The sequence below is a fragment of the Haliotis rufescens genome, unplaced genomic scaffold, assembly GCF_023055435.1.
Source record: "Haliotis rufescens isolate VD_foot unplaced genomic scaffold, xgHalRufe1.0.p SCAF_19, whole genome shotgun sequence".
Lineage (NCBI taxonomy): Eukaryota > Metazoa > Mollusca > Gastropoda > Lepetellida > Haliotidae > Haliotis > Haliotis rufescens.
The window spans coordinates 1,518,679-1,544,934 of NW_025963879.1; the positions used below are offsets into that span (position 1 = coordinate 1,518,679).

General features: G+C 41.3%; 1 protein-coding gene across 2 annotated transcripts in view; it reads left to right on the forward strand.

The window, feature by feature from the left end:
* The first annotated feature begins 991 nt into the window (after positions 1-991).
* The window catches only part of LOC124113016 (small conductance calcium-activated potassium channel protein 2-like), a 75,383-nt gene continuing 50,118 nt past the window's right edge, over positions 992-26,256 (forward strand). The window contains exon 1 of one of the 2 annotated variants that reach the window (XM_046473250.2): positions 992-1,162. In XM_046473250.2, coding sequence (XP_046329206.1) covers positions 1,106-1,162 — 57 coding nt within the window. In that variant the 5' untranslated portion in view covers positions 992-1,105. Of the gene's footprint in view, positions 1,163-7,520; positions 7,708-26,256 lie in introns of those variants that run through there. The other variant, XM_048398780.1, reaches the window with a different exon arrangement.

Genomic DNA, 26,256 nt, shown 5'->3' on the forward strand with positions numbered 1-26,256 from the left:
CTCTACTTTAATTAATACACATGGGAACATGTTATTGACAGACCCTCTACTTGCATTAATACACTCGAGAACATGTTATTGATACACCCTCTACTTTAAATAATACACTTGAGAACATGTTATTGACACACCCTCTACTTTCATAAATACACATGAGAACATCTCTTTAATACACCCTCTACTTTAATTAATGATACACCCTCTATTTTCATTGATACACATGAGAACATGTTATTGACACACCCTCTACTTTCATCAATACACTTGAGAACATGTTATTGATACACCCTCTACTTAAATTAGTACACATCAATGGATACACCCTTTAAACACTCAATAAACACCCTATAAATAATTGTTTATAAACACCCAACAAACACCTTATAAACACCCTTTAAACACCCTATGAAACTCTATAAACACCAAGGAAACCCTTATAAACAACTTATAAACACCCTACAAACCCTTATAAACGCTTAAGTGACTCCTATTAATCACGTATAAACCGGCGGTCTCCGAGCCACCGTATTAATGACACTGCACCAAACACATACAGTCGTCCTGTCGTACCAGGCTTTGTTTAGCGGATTGGCCCCGATTACAACCCCTGGCTGTCACTACTATTGCAAAAGTTGAATATAACGTAATACACTTATCAATAAACAAACAATGTTATTTGTTGGTGTTTGTTCTGTATTATTCATTACGAACTGGAAATGTCGAACATGACCATAACATTTCGTGCGACCAATGCTGATTGAAAACAAGGAACTACAAAGAAGACGTTTACAAAACATGAAATGACTTTAAGCTGAGAATTCCAATTCTGTTTTGAATGCTTGATATGCATTAATAAATCCATGGTATGGCCGCGTGGATCTCCTGTATGTGAAGACATACGTGTAGACGAACAGCCTTGCTGTAGAAAGGATCGACAGCTGGTAACACCTGTTGCTCTGAACATCAATACCTTTAATGTCAACACAATGTTCACATTACACAGTACTACCGGCGGGGGAAGCGTCACTACCCACGACCATGCCATACACTGTGGGGTAAGGATGCCCTAGTGTCTTCAAGCTGACGGGGCCATCGTGGTCCGGAAATGGCGACGCTTCGCAATGGCAGTGTAGACGGAGCTTCGCAACATCAGAAGAATGAGGTAGGGCTCTCGTCCTCACTTGTCCGTGCCATGGCACGTGGGCGGGGTAGTTTATCCTTTAGATGATTGCTGTTAACAGTTTCCGTGTAATGCGCAAAATCTTTATTTCATTCAAACTGTGTGTTTTTACGATGACCAGTATTTACGTAGAGGGGAATGTCCGAGTAACTCTCCATTCCTTAAAAATAATGGAGCAGAGGCCCCGCAGGGACGAGAGTTACGAGGATATTCATCTACTTAAAACTCATCCCTACTTTTACACTTTGACAAAATATTCTGTAGTTGAAAATATTTGAAAAATTCAAATGCTGCTTCAAGATAATGTACAGTTGACAAGCAACTCTCCATTCCTGAAAAATAATGGAGCGTTCAAACAATAGAATGACGTCACAGATGTGTTTTAAATGATGGTAGTGGTGGTTCTGGGTTCTGGTTTCTTGGTGGGTATGACTAGGCAGCGCTTCCTGGGAGAAGTCCCATTCGCTGTCTAGGCTGCGAGTAGAGGGGGCAAGGGCCCTGAGCTGATGATGAGCCTAACCAGCCTGACTGTGCCAGGATCACCCAAACCCTCTTTGCTGCATTTTCTATTTTAATCTGTACATAATAATAATAGGTGTGGTTTTGACACAGAGGTCCAGCCATTGTACGACCCGGAATATGTAGAGGGCGTCATGGAAAATGGAATAGGCCCGTTTACTGTCTCAGACGTATCCAGGCCAACAAACCTGATCTTGTCCTTTTTGATAAATCCAATTAAATCATTAATATCATTGATTATTTTCTGTCCCTTTTGACACTAACGTGATTGACAAGATTCAGGAAAAACATGGCAAATATGCGGTCCTCGCTTTCGAAATGTAAAGCTTGCATCCATAGTACCAAGTTGTCCGACTCCCCGTTGTTCTCGGTGTCTCAGGTTTGGTACCTCCCAATCTGTTGACTGATATTGGGACGGTACCCGGGTTTGCTACCAGGAAACCAGCCCTTCTGACAATCTCGGTAATGCAGAAGACTGCAGTGTTGGGGAGTCTTCACATTCTAAGTTATTATTATTATTATTGTTGTTGTTGTTGTTGTTGTTTATCTGTGTACTAATACCAATACCAATGCTAATAATGGTGAGTTATAAAGCACAAGACTGAACTCCCCAGAAGGGAATACTGGAAGCGCATGGCGACAAACATATTTAAAAATTACAATATGATGATGATGACGATGATGATGATGATGATGATGATGATGATGATGATGACACTTATATTTGAGTTCGGGATGAATGGCGGTTGATTTCGGTTTTGGAACGATCCCAAGGGAGCTGCGCAATCAGTTCGGCATTTATCCGAAGGTCATTAGATACTTTGGGAATTAGAGCTGGGTTCGTTGTATCCGACTTCCAAATACGATGTACTTGATTGTATTTGATGTTATGCTATACAGTCATAACAGCCGTCTAATTGATGTGGTAAACCTAACCGTACATACAGGTTTTGATGAAACAGCTTCATAAAAGTGAAGTTTCTTTTCATGAAATGGCGTCAGACAATGCAGTTTTAAATAATGATAAATATCTATCATTGTGCGTAACGATGAAAAAAAATCTCCCAAGTCGGATCTGAATAACATGATTAATAGCAGCCGATTTGCGGCGGCGCTCCTTTACCCTACAAGACACTTTGATATGGATTTTCATCTATATGTTTTGCCAAATGGAACGTGTTTCACAAAAACCGGGTCTTTTAATTAAGCTAGTCCATCTCTATGACAGTTATGCCTCTTTTGCATGTCCACACAAATACTCGTTGATGAAAAGTATCATGTCGCCATGACCGAGCTTTCCTCATGCAGGGAGCATTCATTATTTTTACTTACGTGTAACTTAAGGATGAGTACCTATACAGCCCTCCTGTTCCCCTAACAGCACTACACTGGATACAGACAGGTAGAATTACATCACATCGGAAGTGGCTCAAGGACATTGCTCCAATGTGCAGGCTGTTACGGACAATTTAACGTAATTTGGCAGACAAGGTGTATTCAAGAAGATTTAAATCAGAGTACAGTCTGAGATCACTCGTTCACGTGTTGATGTTTTTTTTGCCGAGATTTGCCAGTTCTGCCCCCCTTCACATTTTCTTGTCAGAAGTCAGGGCAGCAATGAGTCGAATTGATATGATATAAGTTTATCGATGGTGGTGGTAGTGAGTTGAGTTTAACGCCGCTTTGACCAGTATTCCAGTTAGAGCAAGGCATGTCAGCCTAATATGGTAGGAAAGCCCGAAGTGATGCAGGTCTCAGACGTTTATCACTTTGGTGAAACCGACGAGCACGGTATGATGCTGACAAACCTAGAAACTAAATCGGGGCGAACCCAATGGGACGCAACTCTGCACAGAGAATGCAGAGCCTTAGACGACTTAGTCCCCTTAGTAGCACAGACCCCATACCGTATGATTGGAATAGTCGACGGGTCAATCTCACAGAACCTTGGGACGATTCCATAACATCATATTGAAGTTTGTTTTTAATTGGTCAGCAGGTTGGTCCGCATGCACAAAGCGAGTTTAGCGCTAGAATGATCGTAAGCCTATGTTAAAGTATGGGAGTTACGATTGTCGTTTCTTTGTGAAAGGGTATCTGGGGTCTTAAGAATCTGGGTTTTAGAGTATATATATATATACTACTCAAAGTTTCGTCGTAAAATATTTGACGTTAATGAGTTTGTATTTAGCGTTACCGATGAGGTAACGAACCTTGGATAGTAAACGACTAATCATTATCATTTAGCTTTGTTCATCTTCCGAAGGCAAGGGAGTGAACTGACTATAAAAGTCCAGTTTCCACCCTTTCCGAACTAGGCTGGAATCATGGATATATATTTTGGCCGGACAAACGAGTCTATGCACAGTCTAATCAAATTCGCGTAATGAATTCGACATCCGGTTCGTAAACTGCCGTGCAGATTTCGGTCGATTGCAGCATGTGTACCGTCAACTCAGCGTCAACATATATTTTCCAAATCTTTTCAAGTTTTTAATCAAGGTCTTCACGTGATTTGATGCTCTTCGCGAAGTAAGATTTTGTTATCGATCAGATCGTCCTGACTGGGCGCCGCCATTTTGTTTGAGGCACATGCATGTGATATGAGAGGTGGAATGTGATTGGTCAGTATGAGGGACAAAGAAGGGACATAAATCGTAACAGCCACTGGTGGCGCTACGATCGAGTCAAGAAATTCCAGCGGAGTTCGTAATGGTGACTGTAGAAAGATCCCGTTTCCAAAAGAGATCTTAAGGGCAACAGTATCGTAATTCTGTGTTAAGGTATTGGAGTTACGACAGCCGTACGCTTGGAGATTTTTAGGTAACGGGCTGCTGTGTGCTGTTCCACAAAGCGGACGTATTGCTTAGACGATCTTAGCTGTCACACTTAAAAACTGACCCTACGACAGTCTTGGCGCTAAGATCGCTTTGTGACATGGGGACCAGAGGGCCATTCTACACAGCTATGTTATTAGCAAGATCGAAAAGATTACTAGTAGATAAAAAAGATCGTTTCTCCATTTTTTAACATAGACAAGTGTTTAGTCTTGATCGCTCTATGGAACGAGTCCATAGTCTCTAGGGAGTCGATCTACAAAACAATCTTGGTGCTACGATCGTCGTAAATCAATCTTTAAGAGTGGGAGTTACGACCGCCTAAGTACTAAGATCTAAAATTTAAGAGCATAAAAACAAATGTGAGTTTGTCGAACCTATACTCGTACTTCTGTCCTCAGTCCTACATCAGCCGAGCTATCCATTCCTGCAGGACAGCTGTTGCATCACGGCATTATAACTGCTTCGACGCCATGTTTCTTTTCATCGTTAAGTGGGCTTTAACGACGTCGTCTCGCAGTGTCGGCACAATGGAACATAAACAATCCGTCAATAGTCCCACCATCAACCGCCCATACAGACGATGGTGACCTCTGTGGAGGTTATAATATAGGCGTAATGGTCAGCCGAGCTGGGACAGATAGGCACTTTACCGTCGGGGACTCTTGAGGACTGTTGGAGGTGAAATATCTTTTAACCTTCGAATATAATATATATGGCAATATAAATCAAAATGTATCCTCAAACTACTTAGGTTCCTTACGATTTAAATATGTTGGCTCTTTATGACGAACTTATGAAGATCAAGGCTTCGGCTTGTGAAGGGTCGAGGGGATTATGTCGGGATCAAGGGCATTATGCTGGGGTCAGGGGCATTATGTCGGGGTCAAGCGCATTATGTTGGTATCAAGGGCATTTTGTCGGGGTCAAGAGCATTATGTTGGGGTCAAGGGCTTTATTTTGGGGTCGAGGGCATTATGTTGGGGTCAAGGGCATTATGTAGGGATCAAGGGCATTATGTTGGGGTCAAGGGCATTATGTTGGGGTCGAGGGCATTATGTTGGGGTCGAGGGCATTATGTTAGGATCAAGGGCATTATGTTGGGGTCAAGGGCATTATGTTGGGGTCGAGGGCATTATGTTAGGATCAAGGGCATTATGTTGGGATCAAGGGCATTATGTTTAGGTCAAGGGCTTTATGTTGGGGTCAAGGGCATTGTGTTGGGATCAAGGGCATTATGTTGGGAACAAGGGCATTATGTTTAGATCGAGGGCATTATGTTGGGATCAAGGGCATTATGTTGGGATCAAGGGCATTATGTTTAGGTCAAGGGCTTTATGTTGGGGTCAAGGGCATTATGTCGGGGTCATGGTCATTATGTCGGGCTCATCGCGATATGGCTGCAATACTGCCGATGCGATGTAAAATTTTACTTCACTCACTCATTATGTCGGGATCAAGGGCATTAAGTTTGGGTCAAGGGCATTATGTCGGGGTCAAGAGCATTATTTTTGGGTCAAGGGTATTGTGCAGCGGTCAGTGCCTTTTTAAAGCGGCCAAGGGCATTATGTTGTGATCAAGGGTAGGTCCTAGTTCATGATGGTCATGCGAGGTTGTATAGCCAAAAAAGTTTTACAACATTGCCATCGTTCATATGTTGAGGGATGTGTCTATGTATTATATAATAACAATAACAGCTTTTTTATATTTCAGGCAATCATCCGAATATGCTTTGTATTAGTGACGTGACTACAAGGCCATTGCCATTGCACCATAAACAATTATTGCATAAATAATAAACAACTGCCTATAAATAGTGTAAACATGAAAGATGATTCATTGATTATCCGCAACATGACAAACTGGCATTGTGTTACAGTAGGCACACGTGTACATGGCTGCGGGACTTTAGTCACAGCACATGAACACAGCATATCTCTTATATCTCCAATACATAGCGAGATATGCCCATAACGTTTTTACCTGTGGAGACATAGTTTAATGACTGATTGAAAATACTGAATTAATGGGGATTGTATCCTCCTCGGGTGCTGCCAGTGGCGGGGAACATGCTTGCCCTTTTCGCGAGCGCCTGGTGTCGTCGCTGGTTTTCGAGAGTCCATTCAAGTGGATTTCACCGCTGTTTGCCTTTTGCGCCCAATGGAGTGTTTGGACGGGTGATCGGGATTGATTGTACTCTGGCATTGGCGTTTCGTGTTTACACACGCCATTTGTCACTCAGCTTATTTAACAAAATAGGACTTGGTCGACTGCACGGCTATGGGATCGACCATTTTTGGGGGTGGGGTGGGCGTATTCCGGGGGTGGGGGGTGTCTTTTTAAAAAATCAGGCTCATATTTTTAAGTAAAAAAACATCTGGTTTTGCAGCTGAAAGGAATATCCAATCTCCATGCAACGCTTGTTCAAACCTATTGCGATTTTAGTGTAGCTTCCGGTTGGGATGGATAGATCCCATGAATTCCATGCATCCCAATATTGTCCTAAGAGTCAACTTACATGGTCGCAATTTGTGACCTTGTGATTGTGCATCTTCGACGGAGTGATTGATTAATCGATATGATATATGTGACCACCGATCTGCCTGGTCCAAACTCGATGTAATTACAGACCGCCGTGATACAACTGGAATATGAGTGTCTGCGGTGTAAAACAACATTCCCTCAATCAGTAAAATCTAACCCTTGTCATGTGTGATATTGAAGAACAATAAGCTCTCGTAAACGTTTCAGCTGCAACAACAACAAACTACAACACAGAATCAATATCAACCTTTCTAAAGAGCAGCAACACCATATATGTCATATGGAAACTGACTAGATATCTATCTATGATCGATACAATGTATGTTGTACAAGCGTGATGTACATATGTTGTTAAGTTGTTTAGAAAAACCATCGGGGAATCAGAGCGAGGTGTTTCAATCTAAATCGTGTCACGTGCTTCAATGTCCATACCATATCCAAATGAACGTCACAAGCATATGTCGCACCCTGATGCCATCCGACTCGGAATATTGTCACCAAAATATAAAACTCGTTAATCACTGTTGTTAAACCCACACAACACGCCGGAAGTTGGACAGCGTGGCTGCCCCGTGTTTATGAAGTGGAACAATGCAGGCATCCAGTCTTTCAGCCGTATCCACGCAGGTAAGATAGCAAACTATTTAATATAGATTGAGCGAGCTTGGTGAAACGCGCACTGAACATCATTTAAATTATATCATGGTGTGTCAGCTTACTGTATACTAGGAGGAAGGCTTGAAGTGATGGAGGTCGTAGGCGAGTATTGCATTTGTGAAACCGCGAGAACGTTGAACACCACATGTATGATAATAATGGCCATCAGAATCATGAAAGAACAATAAGTGTAATAATAGACCGCGGGTACGTATATCGAGGTTAATGAGAGCTTATATTATAAAAGTAGTGAGTTTTGTTAAATCAGCTATTACAGATACTTCACGGCAGTATATATAGAATCGATTTGTAGCCAGAATCAGCGGTTGTGGGTAGAATGAGAAGTGACCCGTGTCATCGGTGCATGGTCACACAATCAGCCAGGGCAGCCACCCGATCCCCTTTATTAGGAGAGACCCATGACAACAATTATCGGGTATGGTCGACCCCGGAATCCCCTCTGAAAATTAATGTATATATCGTTCCCCGTGTGGCTGAAAATAGTTCTATGTTTGTCTTTTTGAGAAAAAAACAATCTCATTAACCCCGACGTGTATAGTGAACTTATAAACAACCACGCGTATGCATATATTGAACTTATCAACACCGATCCGTATGCATATATTGAACTTATTAACACCGATCCGTATGCATATATTGAACTTATTAACACCGATCCGTATGCATATATTGAACTTATTAACACTGACCAGTATGCATATATTGAACTTATTAACTGACTCGGAAAAAGCGTGCGGCTTTTTGCATCGAAGCGGGATATAAGGCACTTATACTGCCTCTCAGAAATCCACATGAATCCTGTCTTGTTCGTGGCGGGGTATAAAGGATTTATTCTCCCGCTGAGAAATGTATTTTTAAGACGGAATATATAGTATTAAATCAAGATCACTTAGACCAAACATATCTCATCATTTGGACATTGAGGTACGATAATGAAGCGAAAGATTAAGCCGAGATATCATGACTCAACGATGAGTTGTTGTATATTTTATGATAAGTTTCAGAGTAGTATCAATGAATCTGGAGAATTACAGTGATGGATTATGATCTAAAATATTCACTTCCAAAGAATAAGATTAATTCTAGGTCATAAAGATGTACAAAGCTGTTTACAGGCCACTGTCGTAATGACAGGCGTCTCGCTCTGCTGTGTTGGGCAACAAACAATCTCATTAAAATCAGATCTTAGTTCTCGCTATCTCCAAACAAAGATCTGAGGACATCCCATTACGGGTCACGTCAAACGACCTTTCATCCAACCAATCAAAGCGACGCTTACCAGATCATGAAAGTGACAGTCGGAATGTGTTTTCTAATCATTCAACCTCGAAAACGTTAACACGGGGTATTCCGAACGACAGTTACGGCCCGTGCGACTGATTCCGTCAAAATTTTCGTCTATCTCTCGCTTCCGTGGGATAAACATTTGAACGGAGGAGGCGTTGCACAGTACGTAGGAAGCACTGCCATACAATCTCAACCATATATTAGACATTCCGGAATGTTCATTTGTTCAGTTTTCAAAATATTAATCGAGAACTGTGTCAACATATTTTTCAAGCTTAGTCTAAAATGGAAGTCACCAGGTTGAAACGAGTGCCGTAAAGCTCGAGAAAGCTGCTTTCTAATTGGCTGATGTCGACTTCTAATTATTAATTTCAGTGGTCGGTTAAAATTCGCTGAAGGTCGTTCTGACATGACCCGTAATGGGATGTCCTCAGATCTTTGTTTAGCGGCAGCGAGAAGTTAGATCTGATTTGAATGAGATTGGGTAGCAAACAAATATTTCTTAGGCAACTTGTGTGAGTGATGACTGCTACCGATAGCACCTGGTACAATCGTCACCACTATTTTGCCTTTTACGCCGAATGGAATCTGTTTAGGCGGAAAATCGAGACTGAATATTTTCTGTCTTTGGCGTTAAATATTTGTTTGTTGTTTAACGCCGCGCTCAGCAATATTCCAGCTATATGATGGCGGTCTGTAAATAATCGAGTCTGGACCAGACAATCCAGTCATTGACATCATGAGCATCGATCCACACGATTGAGATCGATGACATGCATCAACCTAGTCAGCTAGCCTGACCACCTGATCCCGTTAGTCGCCTTTTACGGCAAGCCTGGGTTGCTGAAGACCTATTCTACCGTTATATATTTACGGATGTGGTACATTTATAAACAGACATGGTACAATTATGGCAAATATTGCCTGCCATAAATATTAATAAAAACGAATTCAGGCTCAACGTTTATAAATTAAAAAAGTATCTGGTTTTGTGGTTGTAGCTGACAAAATGTCTCATCTCGAATATATACATATCCCAGCACCCAACCTCCCACCCCAACTTGGAATTCTGTCATGGTTAATGGTGAAACACGCTTGTGTTACATCCCAAAATAGCATTACTAATATCAAGTTATTACTTTATCATTACAAAGGCACAATAACCCACTCTCGTTAATACTGTACTGACATAATGTTAACACTGTAACTATTAATATAATTATTTAGCATGATTTATGACTTCAACAAAACAGCCTTAAATTGATTTCTGCATATATCTGCACATTTTGGTAACAGCGCTGACTATGAAATATGTTTGTAGGAAGTCCAAACTTTCAAGCGTAAATAAACACAATTATGGTTATTTTTTAAACAATATTGTACGGAAAAGAAATGCTTTACTCTGGACACCGTTAATCCGGAAACGGTCACCAATATGATGAAGTTAAGCAGAACAGTTAGATGGGTGACCGCGTTCGAGAATCTCCTGAGAGTTTGTAGGGCCTAGGTCCAGCCCCACACTAATACAAGTGTGGTAAGCTGGTGTCTCCTCAGGCAAGTGACTGTGTTAAAATGTTCACCCGATAGGATGAGATGGTAATGTGTTGTTAATCTTCTAGCGCATTTCAGACAGCTTGGGTTGTATATCGAGGTTAATGAGAGCTTATATTATAAAAGTAGTGAGTTTTGTTAAATCAGCTATTACAGATACTTCACGGCAGTATATATAGAATCGATTTGTAGCCAGAATCAGCGGTTGTGGGTAGAATGAGAAGTGACCCGTGTCATCGGTGCATGGTCACACAATCAGCCAGGGCAGCCACCCGATCCCCTTTATTAGGAGACAGCGCTGACTATGAAATATGTTTGTAGGAAGTCCAAACTTTCAAGCGTAAATAAACACAATTATGGTTATTTTTTAAACAATATTGTACGGAAAAGAAATGCTTTACTCTGGACACCGTTAATCCGGAAACGGTCACCAATATGATGAAGTTAAGCAGAACAGTTAGATGGGTGACCGCGTTCGAGAATCTCCTGAGAGTTTGTAGGGCCTAGGTCCAGCCCCACACTAATACAAGTGTGGTAAGCTGGTGTCTCCTCAGGCAAGTGACTGTGTTAAAATGTTCACCCGATAGGATGAGATGGTAATGTGTTGTTAATCTTCTAGCGCATTTCAGACAGCTTGGGTTGTATACCACCACCCCCCCCCCCCCCACACACACACACACACCCCACCACACACACACACACACACACACACACACACACACACACACACACACACACACACACACACACACCACCCCACATCACACCCCCACACCCCACACCCCACACCCCACACCCCAACACCACCCCACCTCGATACTAGTCCTAGTACTAACTAAGAGGGTTGTGTTCATATGGGTTTCAATTCAAAAAAAGACTTCGCCGCGAGCTGTGGCTTATTGAGATAATAACCGCCTTATGTAGCGTCTTCTATATTGACGATGAGCTAGGACGAGGCGACATGGTTCATTAGATCGGAAAGATAATGTTCAATGACAAATCAAACTCTTTGCCCGACCATGCATGACAGTCGCACTTGTTCCCCGAGTAACATGCAATAGATTATTGTTACTATACATTAGAGCACGAACTGTTATCTCTATAATGAATGTTATTTTCCTTTGCAGTTTCTAGAAGGCACTTAAATGATCTTTTCAAATATCTATTTATGTTTAAGGTCAAAGTTCAGCGCTGTCTAAATCGTCTATTTATATGTAAGAATGTAGAATTCACATGAGATACATGGACTACGAGGTCACATTACGTGGTTGATGGCTAAGTGCTGTGGAATTATGCTACAAACCTAATTGATTGTTTTAATAACGTAGTACTGGTATGCTTCCGGAGTTTCATTTGATCATAACGACACGCTAATTATTGTTAATCAATACTGTTAGGCTACGGTGATGCGAGTCGTCATGCAGTGCATGGACACCGTTGATTCATTCTGATGTAATGATATCAGTGCATTCCAGAATTTTCGGTAACAGATTTTATTTTTATATCAAAAATAAAATCCAGCGATTCAGGTCTTACGTTGGTGAAACCCACGATAACGAGTATGGTGCTGACAAACCTAGACACATAATCAGGGCGAACCGGTATTCTAACCAGCGATCGTAGATTTAAGGGACGTAACTGGGCCTAGACGATTGGGCCACCAGTGTCCAAAGTGAATTTAATTTCAGGTGTGGCAATGGAGGATAATGTTTCAACGGCAACAGTATTGTGACAGTTAAAAGCACTATTGTGATACACGTAGAGTCATTACCATAGTATTGCAATATATATTTCGATAAGTCTGTATACCGTCCTACAATGTAGACTTTGTTACACTTAGGATGACGAAACCTAACACGTCCGCTAAATCCGCGTTCAAATCGATAACTCGGGGACGTTGCTTGTGAGTGAAGATATGTATCTCTGATGAGTGTCTGATTGAAATTTACAGACGGTTTTTAAATAGATAACCTCTTATGTATTTGAATAAAATAGAATTGAAAAAAAATTCTTTTCTCTAAAGATTCATCGAATGCATTTCTTACTGAATATCATTTTATAGTATATGTATGTATGTGACAAACCGTTGGCACCACGAGGGTTGGCTGAATTCGGAGGCAAGCTATGATGGACTGCATTGATGGAGTTGGTTGCTAATTATATTTCACCATTATCCCCTGCGGGTTCCATACACTTCTGTGGGCACGGGTGGCCCGGTTGTCTAACGCGCCGCGATTCGCTGTGCAGAGTTGCGTCCCTTGGGCACGCCAGAAACCTATGATTGTGGGTTCGAATCCCGGTTCGCCCCGATTATGTTTCTAGGTTTGCCGCACAGTGTGTCTTTAAGTTTAAGGAGGAGGTGGAACACTCTGCAGCACAAAGTCGGACGAATACGGTGGATGTCCCACGAGTTCAAATCCACAGTCATAAATCGCAGCCATGGTGACAAGAGACTTGTGCACAAGTACCTTGTCCTAGTGGGACAAAATATCTGTCCACCACGTTCAGCCTTGACATTCTCAGTTGCCTAAGTAGGTTAGCATACTTCTAGCCATTTATGCTCTGACCTTTTGAGGGGTAGTCCAGCGGTAGGATTGCTTTGGAATCCCAGAAAACTGAAACCCCACCAGCTGATGGAACAGATGTTACCTTGTTCGGAGGAGCGGCGTTAGTTGTTTCCACTGCTTTGATTGTTGTTTAGTCCCTGGCTAATAATGGCGAACCCACGTTTCATCCAAAATACAAATCGCTCAACACAAACAACTGGGTCTGCTTCAAAACGACGCTTGATTCAAATGCATCCTTGAGGATGGAAAGTATTGTACATAATACATACAAACTGTAAAGGGTGAGGTACATCCCTCGTAGTTTGGCTCAGAACTTTCCATTCGTATATTCAGTAATATTCACTTTGATTTGCGATTAGGCAGAAATCAGAGAGTTATACCGACTGAAAACTTTGTATTCATGACGTGTTTCAGACGTGTGTGAGTTATTGAGTATTTGATGCAAGGTTATATGAACATCTGTAATTCTCCGACAAGTACTCTACAACATCCTACCGTCTATACGACATCTTTATTCAAATCTTCTCTGACAGTATAACCAGTGGATGGCGCCATCTTCAATTTTCTTCCACATTTACTAATATGACGTCACGTTGCTGGGTACAGAAGGCATGAAATGTCAAGTCAGCTTAAAAACACAATTGTGTTTTTTTTCAACGAGACTTCTTGAAACGATCATCCTGATATATACGCCCCTGTTGGCAATATTTATGGAATAACCTTCTCGAAATTGGAAATAACAGAATATGTGTCCGATGTTAATAAGTCATATATATGGTTTTGTGATAGGCACTCCCTAGTGCCTCGTCACTCTGTAGTTAATGTCTAACTTGGTAATTTTGATGTTCGGTGCTTGGCGTGAATGAGGATTTATTGTCGAGCAGCCATTGGATCGACTAAAATGGGATAAAGACAATAGACAGGCAGCGTTCCTATTCACAACAGGGGATAGGCGGTCAAGTAGACGCTGGTATGCGCTGTTTAGAGCCATGACAGGATCTTATCTGGGTTCGAATCCTATATTCGTGACAATTATGATCCTTGGTCTGTCATTACCATATCCGAGCCTGTGGTCCTTCGCTAATATATTGTAAACGTTCACGGCCGGTACCACTTTGGGCTTTCCTCCCACATGAAGCTGGGACACTCACTCACCCACCCACCCACCCACCCACCCACCCACTCACTCACTCACTCACTCACTCACCCACCCACACACACACTCACTCACTCACTCACTCACATCGTATTGTCGATGATGGTTTACGGTTTAAGGTTTATGACATATTAGGGGCGATCGGGCAGCCTGATGGTCAATACCCTGGTTCGATTCCCTACATGGGTACAATGTGTGAGCACATTCTTGGTGACACCACCATGACATTACTACGCCTATTTTTAGAAAGTAACTTAAAATAAAGTACTAGCAACAGGCTGGGTTAAATTCAAAAGTGATATGGTAAGCGATGACGTCACGAGCAACGATTATAACGTAAACAGTAAGATTATAATCTGAGACGTCAGCTGGTTTAGACCCGCGTCGCCTGCACTGGATAAGCTTTCTGTATTTCAACCGCCAGGATCATAACTTATAGAGTAGGTCTTATCCAGTGTTCCCCTTGAGAGTCCCCTCTATTAGGCCTTGATGCTTATCAGTGTAGCAATCATGGTACAATTATGTAGGCTTTACACGGATACGCGGTTCACCAACATCACAAGCACGATATGTAAACCATTATTAAGTTTTTATTTTAACGCCCACATCAACATGTTATCATTGCACCCCTTGTGAGTGAGTAAGTTGGGTTTAACGCCGCTTTTAACAGTATTCCAGTTATGTCACGGCATATCAGCTTAATGTGGAAGGAAAGCCCGAAGTGATGCAGATCTCAGACGTTTACCACTTCGGTGAAACCCACGAGCACTGGTATGGTGCTGACAAACCTAAAAACATAATCGGGGCGAATCCGGATTCGAACCCACAATCATAGGTTTCTGGCGTGCCCAAGGGACGCAACTCTGCACAGCGAATCACGGCGCCTTAGACGACTGGGCCACCCGGGCCCCCTCATGCACCCCAAGACGAGCGGGGTTCACTTTATTTCAATATTCCCATCACTAAACGACATAACATGATTAATGTGCAAGGTAGATTATGTTGTGTTTTGAACATCATGGGAAGTGAGTTGTGACACAAAAGAGTTTCTATTAACATAACAACTAAAAAGGAAACGAAACTCTTCAACACTGGGAACAAATTGGCATATTTTTTTGCATTTATCAATGGACAACTTTCTGACAATATCGAGATTTAGATTTCAAAGCGCAAGACGAAATCGTATTGAGACAATATACGGCGTGCCATTATGCCAGGTTGTATTAAAAACCACATGCAAATAGAGGACCTGAGAGTGGCATCCGTTAAAATACAGTTCTAGGTCCACATCATTCTAAGGGGCACAAACGACGTAGATCTACCAGCGATTTCTTTACCAAATTTTATTATTTGAGGTTTGCGTGTATGAGAACTCTATGGCCATTGACCCCAAATTCGCTCTTCAATCGATCATGGATATTAACATGTGAGAGTAACACGCTATGCTATGGACCACAATACCTTTAATTTTCACCATGTCCACTTTAAAAAATATTTTTTAATAACTCCACTTTGTCGAAATGAAAATTTAGCTTTATATCAATGCAATGTCAACCAGGTTTTCAGTAGCATAAAGAATTCCTATAGGAAATGATGTTCACACCTTTTTTTACAATTATTTTCCCCCTTATCAATATCATAAAAATGTTTGAAACATTAAAAAAAATTCGATCTCTCATATCAAATTACGAAGACACCAAAGAAGCTCAATCGAAGAAGAAATATCTCAATCCGTTATTGAAAACTATTTGTCTATACTCTCGCGAGAGAAGGACACAAACACCGCAATAAGGCGAGAGTTTGTCGTAGTGTATCGATCCAAGGCGTCTAGGGCTTCGTACAATCGGAAATCAGAAGAAATCCACGATCTCATTACTCCAACCCATCCCTTGTGATATGACGGGCGGTCGCCGTTGATGCGCAAGGGAAAGGTTTTTCATAAACCAACTTATTTAAACAGCGATATATTTCTGTGATCATTAGAGAAACCAGAGTTGACTGAAGCAGTAATTAAAAAAGACGTTTTGATTTTTTATTCCAAATCTATCCTCTTTGGAGAGGCGAACAAGATGGTGGGCTCGCTTATTAGACAGTCCAAAAAGTAATTTCAGAATTCCGCTTCTTCCAATTCTTCCACACGTTTATAATTGCAACACGTCAATAAATATTTTGATTTGTCGGAAATATGTTTTCTATGAAGCTGACTTCGATCTGGAGGCGAGCATCAGTGATGGACCTGCTCCCATGGTGTTCGAATGAAACTACCGGACACGACTTTTGTGCTTGTCATTAAATATGTTGTATTGGGCCCTCGTGTCGGCCGAACGTTATTTCATTACATTTTATAGTGAGGTTTAATTACCTGGTTTATTTAGTAGTATCGTATTGAACATTATTTGATTAGGAAAACACATTTCATTCCGCTATGTAGATTAATCACAGCAGCTGATTGAGCCGTGTGAAGTCAGTTTCATTCTCATCAAAGTCTGCGTTGTAACGTATCCGAGTGTGCTGTTGAGTTCGCTTCATAGCGAATCATGGATCCTTGTTCGTAAATATATGAAAAATGGTTAGAAGTGCAAAACAGTGAAAGTTCAAACTAAAATGGACCGCCTCCGTGGTCTTGTGGTTGAGGGTCCGCCCGGAGATCGTAATGTCTGGGGTTCGATAGGCGGCCGCATCATACCAGAAGACGTAAAGAGATGGTACTTGTCGTTACCCTGTCTGGCGCTCGGCATTAAAGGGCTCAAAGAAGGTCGGCTCGAAGTCAGTATACTGTGTCTGAGTGGGGTTTTCATGTTAAACTGTGGCATGGTATCTCAGTGGGCAAGCACTATAAATCGGCATCAGTCCGGACTAGTACAAGCACACACACACACACACACACACACACACACACACACACACACACACACACACATATTTTATATGTGTTCTTGGGTTTTGTTTGTTTGGGTTCTTTTTCAGGGGATATATTTACTGCTAACCTATAACATTATTTTTGTCGACATAACATGAATAGGAAAATTCATATCATAACCCGTGAAGACCAAGTGTAGAATAGGTCTTCAGCAATCAATGCTTGCCGTAAAAGGCGACTATGCTTGTCGTAAGAGGCGACTTACGGGATCGGCTAGTCAGGCTCGCTGACTTGGTTGATGCAGGTCATCGTAACAAATGCTATATTTGGGATAACACTTTCTTAGTAAAGTACAGATTCTAGTACTTTTCTGGGTAGAGTCCAATCCGAACTTTCACTCTGGCAGTGTGGGTTCGAATCCCGAATGGGACTCAAACTAAAAGAGTCCTAGAATCTGTACTTTACTAAGAAAGTGTTATCCTAAATACAACATTTGTTAGATTTGACCACTTTCTAAATGGCATTGTGTGTTCATCGTATCCCAGTTACCTAGATCGATACTCGTGATTATTTACAGACGGCCGTCATATAGCTGGACTATGCTGAGAGTGGCGTTAAACAACAAACAAACATAACCCGCTCATAGTTCTCTGGTGGACATCACCAATCCCTAGTAGATATATATGTATACAGTGTCAAAGCATTATTTTAACATCTTGGTTCGACTGTCAATCGTCTTTAATATGCCTTTACTACAAGCCTGTCTAACATATACTTTAACATGTTGACAAGAAATCAACTCAACTCCCTTCCAGCAGACAGATTACACAGCTCAATCTGTTCTCATGTTTTTCATTACCCATTTCTCCAGTGAAAGTACCGTTATGCTTGTATACAGTTAGAATTGTGTGTCCTTTAGGGTGTAATTTCATTCAGCCAGCTGTGGTCAGGAAGATAGTAGTAGTGAAATGACCTCCTCTCTATTTTGTGTCCATGCCACAAATCAAAAGCCAGTTTTATTGACTTTCTGAATCTGTCGTGAAACCAACACCCTTTGGAAAATGACTTTGATTGAATCTGGTATAACATTCTGTCGCCGTATCTTTCAACTTTAAACCGAACCATCCTTCAAAATGCACGAAACCCACAATAACTGGTCTTAATGGCATCCCTGTATAAACACATCCCTCGTCGATCCCCGACTATCCCGGGAACCCTCCAGCTGCGGACATTTACATAATCGGTGTTAAATATTAAATTGGTCGATAAAATAGGATTTTATCCAAATACCATTAGCAATAAATGTAACACAAATATTTAAGAAATATCCGATTTCGTTAAACTGATTAAAATGTATGTAAGTTCTGGCTTATCTTAACGTCCTGGAAAAATATACATTTTAAAATGGTTTTATTTACAAATTAGACGACATCATGCATTTTGAGTATATTGTAAATCGGGGAAATTGGTTTTTCTGACGTTTTGTATGATATCAACGTAACTTGTATAATTGCCTGAACCAGCACTCTTGGTTTATTGTGTTTCTAAGGAACGGCATGTGTTCGTTTCTTCTTGGTCTCAGAACTGACAATATATCTTTCGAGGTAATCGTCTCCATGGTTGCAAAATATCACGTCTCAAATCGCGGGCATTGGTGGTCAATAGATCATGACTATTTCAAGGAATATTTCTATAGTGAAGACTGAGAACATGATTTCATAAAAATATCCGAAACAAATTCATAATTTTTGTTGAACTTTTTTTGTTCCGTATATATGTAAAGGATATGTTACACTTGGTCTGTAGGGCATGAGGAACACATGTTGATTTTAAACAATGGATGTATTAGTTGATATTGGATAATGAAATACAAACTTCATTTAATCATTGTAAAACAGGATAACACAGAGAACATGTGATGTGTTGGATAATATATAAAATACTTTCCATTTTTCTGAATCAGAAAGATGCCTTTCACTCAACGCCACCATACATATTCTTGATGTTTTAAGCAAGCGAGTATTTCGCATTTTTTATTTTAAAATTTATTTTTTATAGAACTTGGGTATTTTGTTATGTAACGCTTTTGAGCGCCTTATTTGTCATTCTAGACGTATCACAGCACACACAGTGGTAAGGTAGTCGAGTGGTTAAAGGGTTCACTCGACACGCCGAAGACCCGGGTTCGATCCCAAGCATGAGTACGAAGCCCAAGCCGCGTTACACTCTCCTTCCTAGAGTTTCTTGCGGTCAGCCCAGCACCTCTGCCGCTGACCAGTGAGATGTGGCGATTCGTCGCATCTTACACAGTCCGTTCAACAAATTGCATATGTTTCTCATCCATTTCGTTTCTAAAGTCTGCCCATTTAGATAAACATAAGTCATAAAATGGTAAACTTTCATTGAGAAAATATCCTAAATATCTATGTGCGTATTTATCCTTTGGTTACAGTTGTTCCATGTGCAGACATCGAGCCCGATGGATAGCTAGCGGTACGGTCATTTTGATGTGTGTGATATAGTGGCATACCTTTCACTGTCGTAGTTGTAGTAGCAGATCTTAATTATTATGAAAAACAATCGTCAAATCTCACTGAGACATCATGACATGAAATCGGTATATCACGTTGTTTGTTATGCCACCAATAATAAAAATCGTTGATGAAAAAATAAAGGAAAGATAACTCTGGTGTCAAATTAAACTTATGAACCCTAAAAGCGAAGCCAGACGTCTTTATTTCCTCCTTCTATTGAGGTAAAATGGGGTTTAACCTCCCCTTTTAAATCGACCTACTTAAAAGTCTTGTTAAAAGCATTATATTTATATTTTTCAATTTCGACCTATCGACCAGATTTCATAACCACGAAAAAGACCTAGTGAATGTTCTTCAATATGTATATTTGTATCAGCTACGTCCTCAATTCCTTGGGGCGGTCGGGTAGCCTAGTGGTTAAAGCGTTCGTTCGTCACGCCGAAGACCCGGGTTTGATTCCCGACATGGGTACAAAGTGTGAAGCCCATTTCTGGTGTCCCCCGCCGTGATATTGCTGGAATAGTGCTAAAAGCGGCGTAAAACCATACTCAGTCAGTCCTCAATTCCTTAGTTCCTTAATTAAACCATTTGCCGAATCAAATCCGCACTGTTAATATTTGATATCGAGTGCAACAGTGTGACTGTTGTATTGAACACCATGACACGGAATCCTTATCATAACTGAAGTTTTTCTCTTGTATTCCTTGCGTACTGAGTAACGTCAGATTCTGCTTGACTGACAGACTCTTAGATAAGAAAAACGTAAAATACCAGCGTGTCCATGAAAGCATTAACGAAATGAGAAGCTATTTTGGGGGTTAATTAATGTATTCTAAAACCTTAATATAGATTGAAATCAATCTTGCATGACCTGGCTCAAATCTATTCTTGTTCCTTTATCTGAGGTAGTAGTAGCTAAGCGACATTATTAATTTGTACAGTAATAAGACTGGAAAGCAATCTGATTGAATAGTTACTGTATGTAGTGCACCGAGGTCGATTAGTATATCTATATAGGCATGCCCCTGTAATAAGAGTAATCGGAAATGATATCACATTCGTGACCACTCGGGTCACACGCCGAATGACGACTCTGGCCCCTCTCGTAGGCACATCCGTAGTTTGTAAATATAAAACGTTGCCTTTCTTTTACAGCCTCTTGTTACAACGTATCCAGTATGGTGAATTGCGGGTATCACTTTGGGATATGTTTACATACAAACAATGCCAATAATTAAAAGATATTAAGAAGGGATTCTTTTTCCAAAGTACACATAGCCATACGCGCATTCTGATTGATTTGTCGTGTTTTCGCACGTGGGCTATTCAGGTCGTGCCTTCCTGCAGATTACGGAAATGGGCGAGTGATGACGAATGATCAGGTTGGTGTCGGAGGAAACAAGTGTTTAAGTCATAAGTGAGTAAGTCGGGTTCAGCGCCATTTTGTGATCCGTAACAGCTCAATGGGAGAGTGACTGAGTGAGTGGGGTAAGTTTAACGCCGCTAACAGTATGTCAATTGCGTGGATCGATGCTCATGATATTAATCACTGGATTAGCTGGTCCAGACTCGATTATTTAAAGACCTCCGTCATGTAACTGCAATATTGCTGAGTGTGGCGTTAAACAACAAACCAACCAACCAACCCAGGCTCCACACAGTGATGTATCAATCCCTAGCAAGAGCGTAACGATGGTATCACGCGCTGCAGCAGATCCTTTCTCTGCAATCTGTGTGGGAATGTTCTTTTATGTAACTTATATACGTGTATAACAGGGTATTATTGACTTCGTGTTTTCGAACAGAAAATTTCTTTATTTTTTAGAATGCATATTTTGTATTGAAGGTTTAATAACTATAGTTCGCCTCTTCTGACGTTAAAGAAAACTCGTGACAAGTTCACAACGATCCTTAACTAAAAATACGTCTCAATATATGCTAAGGCGCTAGATCAATCTTTCAGCCCGCCAACAACTGTACACGAATGCCAAGTGCAGTTAAACTAATCACAGGTACTTGGTTATAACACGCCCTTGGGCTTTTTGGAACACTGTCTGTTATTACCTTTAAAACGGTTTCAACAATAATATTTATATTACATGTTATGGCACTTTAGTCCTACAGTTTCCACGTCTGAGGGCATGAATGAAACTACATCTATAACTAGCATCAGTAGCAAGTATGTGGTTCTCTTCATCCATATCAGCGTGTGCGATTCTCTTGCATGACAGATGTTATTCGGGAAATTCCATGTGATAACGTTTTGTCGATTCGTGCAGAAAGGGCGTCTTACTACGACTACGGCATTAGATCTCTACGTTTAGATCATGCATTAATTATGCGATTACTTGTTTTATAAGCCATAACCATCGTTAGACCACGGAGATAAGCGTGTATTGCATGGCGTCAATGTGGGGGTGTTTTAGTGGCGACGTGGTTCGATCATAGAGCATAGGATTGGATAACACCCTTTGTTATTAATACGTTACAGCTGTGTGGCTTGTCATGCAAAATGCTTTCGTATATTTCGAGCCTATGGTCAAAGAGGTTTTGACAGATTAGGGTCGGTATTTTTTGTATTAATAATTGATGACTGACGTTTGAAATTAACATACGTTAATGTCAGTACTGTTATGTCGACACGCAACAGAGGGAGTAATTACGGCGCTGGTATTACACTGGTAAATGTCAAGCCGCTTGATCATGCTGTGCATACGACTTGTACATTTCATGTGCAGTTGAAATCAACATGCAGCAATATGAAAAAAGGTTTACAAGTATTTATGCGGTGTTTTGATTATATGTAACAGTGTATGCATCTTTGTTTGTTGGTTTGTTGTTTAACTCTGCAGTCAGCAATATTCAAGCTTTATGATGGCGGTCTGTAAATAATCACGATCAGACAATCCAGTGTTTGACATCAAAAGCATCGATTCACGCAATTGGGATACGATGACATGCATCAACCAAGTCAGCGAGCCTGACCGTCCGTTCCCGTTAGTCGCCTCTTATGACAAGCATGGGTTGCTGAAGACCTGTTCTTACCCGGATCTTCACGGGGCGTGTACTCATGTACTGGTATTGGCTCTATGGCTCTTAATTGTCCGAACGTTTCAAGCGCCCACTTTTGATGTATTCCCCAGACACATGCTTGTGTCTGAATCAGATTCGGCGACTTGGTTGATTGCGTGTCATCGTTCCAGAAGGCATGGGACGTTGTTCATCGTATCCATCACTGTTGTCTCTGGTCAAGACGTATTAACAGACCGCCGTCATTCAGCTGGAATATTGCTGACTGCGGAGTTCAGCAACATACAAAAAAACAGATTCGTCACATATATCAAACACAAGCACGATGTTGATATCCTAAATTTGCTTAACTCGAAGAATTACTTATACCGAAGTCGAGTTCTTAGTGCACTGTAAATTCTGAGAGTGACTGCTTTCTCGGAAACCTGTATTATCTATATTGAATTCATTTCTCAAATGCCAGTTTCAACTAACTCAATAATGACACAGAACAAAGATATGCATACGCCGTGATGAGCCGAACGATTTGCAGGTTCAAATCCCATTTAACCACGATATTGTGACATAAACTTAAACTGAAAAGAAACTCTGCACATTTGAAAATAATGTGATTTTAAATTAGTTGTACTGGTTTAAACCCAAATAGGCACAAACACATCGCCCAAACGCATCGTTGCTGTGCCTGTAATTTTGCAATTAGGATGGTCGAGATGGGGGCCACGCACACCCACGTTGCAAGAACCTTTGGCTGTTCCCGTGTTGCCGTTGAGAACTTGTTGCAGCGTTTCAGATAGACTGGAAGGACATCGGACAGGCCCTGGACAGGGAGACCACGGGTCACTACGCCACAGGAAGACCGATATCTGCGAACGTTACACCTCCGCAACCGCTTCCTCACATTGACGTCATCGTCAGTGAATGCTTTGGGTCGGCGGGTGAGCACACACACAGTGACCAGAAGACTTCGGGCAGCAGGTATCAGGGCCTTCCGACCGTTCAGAGGACAGATGTTGACCGCTGAACATCGACGCAGACGAATACGATGGGCTGATACAGTGCGACGGTGGCAGCGTCGGGATTGGCAACCTTTGGTCTTTACGGACGAAAGCAGGATCTGTTTGTTTAGTGTTGATTGGAGACAGCGTGTTAACCGTCGCAGAGGTGAACGGAACTACTTGCTGCGTTCAAGAAGTCATTCCTTACGGTGGAGTTGGCGTTATGGTGTGGGTGGAATTTGTGGAGACCAGACAACGCCACTTGTCGTCATCGATGGAAACCTCAATACACAATGCTATAGAGATGACATCCTACGTCCAGTAGAGCTGCCCTACCTCTAACAACAACCCGAGGTGTCCTGTACCAACACCACAACGCCAGGCCCCACACAGCTCATATTGTAGTGGATGTCCTTGCAAACAACAACAACGTCAACGTCTTACCGTGGCCGGCATGTTCTCCGGACTTATCACCCATAGAACACCTCTGGGACGTCATGGACAGGCGAGTTAGAGTCCGACCACACCCTCCCGCCAACAGACAAGAGTTGATACAAGCTCTACAAGATGAATGGAACCGCTTGACCTCATCAGACTTTTGACGTTTTCAGATGCAGAGTCTTTGTATGTATGGAGGCACGGGGTGGCCACATTCGGTATTAAAGTGACAAATTTTGTGTCTGTGACCACATTCTGTGTTTCAAGGAATTGCAGTGAAAATCTGGACAACTGAATTTTCAACTCCCACTGATTTTGTTTGTTTGGTGTACAATATTTAACCACGAAATGTCAAGTTTGAGCTGTTCAATAATTTGTGGAATTGTTGGTTTATTAAATATACTCTACCTCAAACTTTTGTTTTTAGTTTATTAATTACAGTCACTTCAATCTGGTGCAAAGTTTCTTTCGCCGTTCAGTTTATAATTACATGGTAGTGAATGATAATCGGCATGGGCATATTAGGGTTGAGGTTAGATCAAAACAAGTATTAGAATTTGATTATGTAATACTTTTAAATGTTTTATTTAATATGTATTGGTGATGAAATACTGTAATTATCTTTTAAAATATAATTGATATTTCACTACCACTTTCAGTCAACCTCAAGCCATCTTCCTGGGGCAGTTACTACCCTTACCGAACTAGGCTGAAATTTCTGGGCTCGCTGGTATCGGTGGCTATTACAAGTTATGTCCCTTCTATGTTCCTCCTATTGACCAATCAGATTACACTTCTCATATCACTTACATATGCTTCTAACAAAATGGCGGCGCCTAGTCAAGAGGTGAGGTGAAATGGGGTTTAACGTCGCGTCCAAGATTATTGCACTTATATAGCGACGTGCATGCGCGCGTGTGTGTGTTTGTGTGTGTGTGTGGCCGCTTGTACTAGTCCTGACTGATGCCGATTTATAGTGCTAGCACACTGAGATACCATGCCGCAGTTTAACATGCATACATAACTCAGACACAGTATACTGACTTCGAGCTGACCAGTCCTTGTTTTAGCCCTTTAATGCCGAGCGCCAGACAGGGTAACAACAAGTACCATCTTTTAACGTCTTTTGGTATGACGCGGGCGGGGATCGAACCCCGGACCTTCCGCTCTCCGGGCGGACGCTCTACCACTAGACCACGGAGGCGGTCCCCAGTCAAGAAGATCTGAACGATAATCAAATACATATTGTAACACAACGAGTTTTACGTCGCGAAGTGCATCAAATCACGTGAGAACCTTCATTAAAACATGAACAGATTTGGAAAATATCTGTGACGTCGAGTTGGCGGTACACATGCTTTGCAAATCCCGCAAGCGACCGAAATCAGTTTACGAACCGGATGTCGATTTCGTTACGCGATTTGGATTGGGCTATGCGTAGACTCGTTAGTACAGCCAAAATATAGCTCCATAATTCCAGCCTAATTCGGCAAGGGTGGAAACTGGACTTTTATTGTTAGTTTAACTCGGGAAGATGGTATCAAAGGCACGATTGTAAGAACATTTTGCTCAAATACCATCCATCCTTGATTCTATAATGTATGATGAAATACCATGTAATCTTTCGCTAACAAAGTTTCGTTCAATGTCCAAATAAATGGCGTAACTTCTAAAAATTGTCCTCCGCTCAAATAACTCTCATGTGCGTAAGCAATACGTTACTGATAGGAGAGAGGGAGATAATGACGTCACTTCCGAAACGAACCATTCGTGACCTACTCGTGTCATTACGGGACTAGCCGAATGGCGACTCGTGCCCCTCAAGAAAGCTTCATATTGGCGGTTGTGTATTGAAGGTACGTTTTTTTTCAAATTTATTTTCTCAAATCCCCCGACATTTAAGAATCGCAATTGTGAATATTTCATTGCCAGTGCAGTGCAGCAATATGATATATCAAAGATAATTAGTTATATGTGAATACATTTTGTTTTGAAGCTGGTTCCTATTCCAATTACTTCAATAACTTCAAAATAAATATGTATCTATTCGTACATATTAACATTGCTATTAAACTGAATT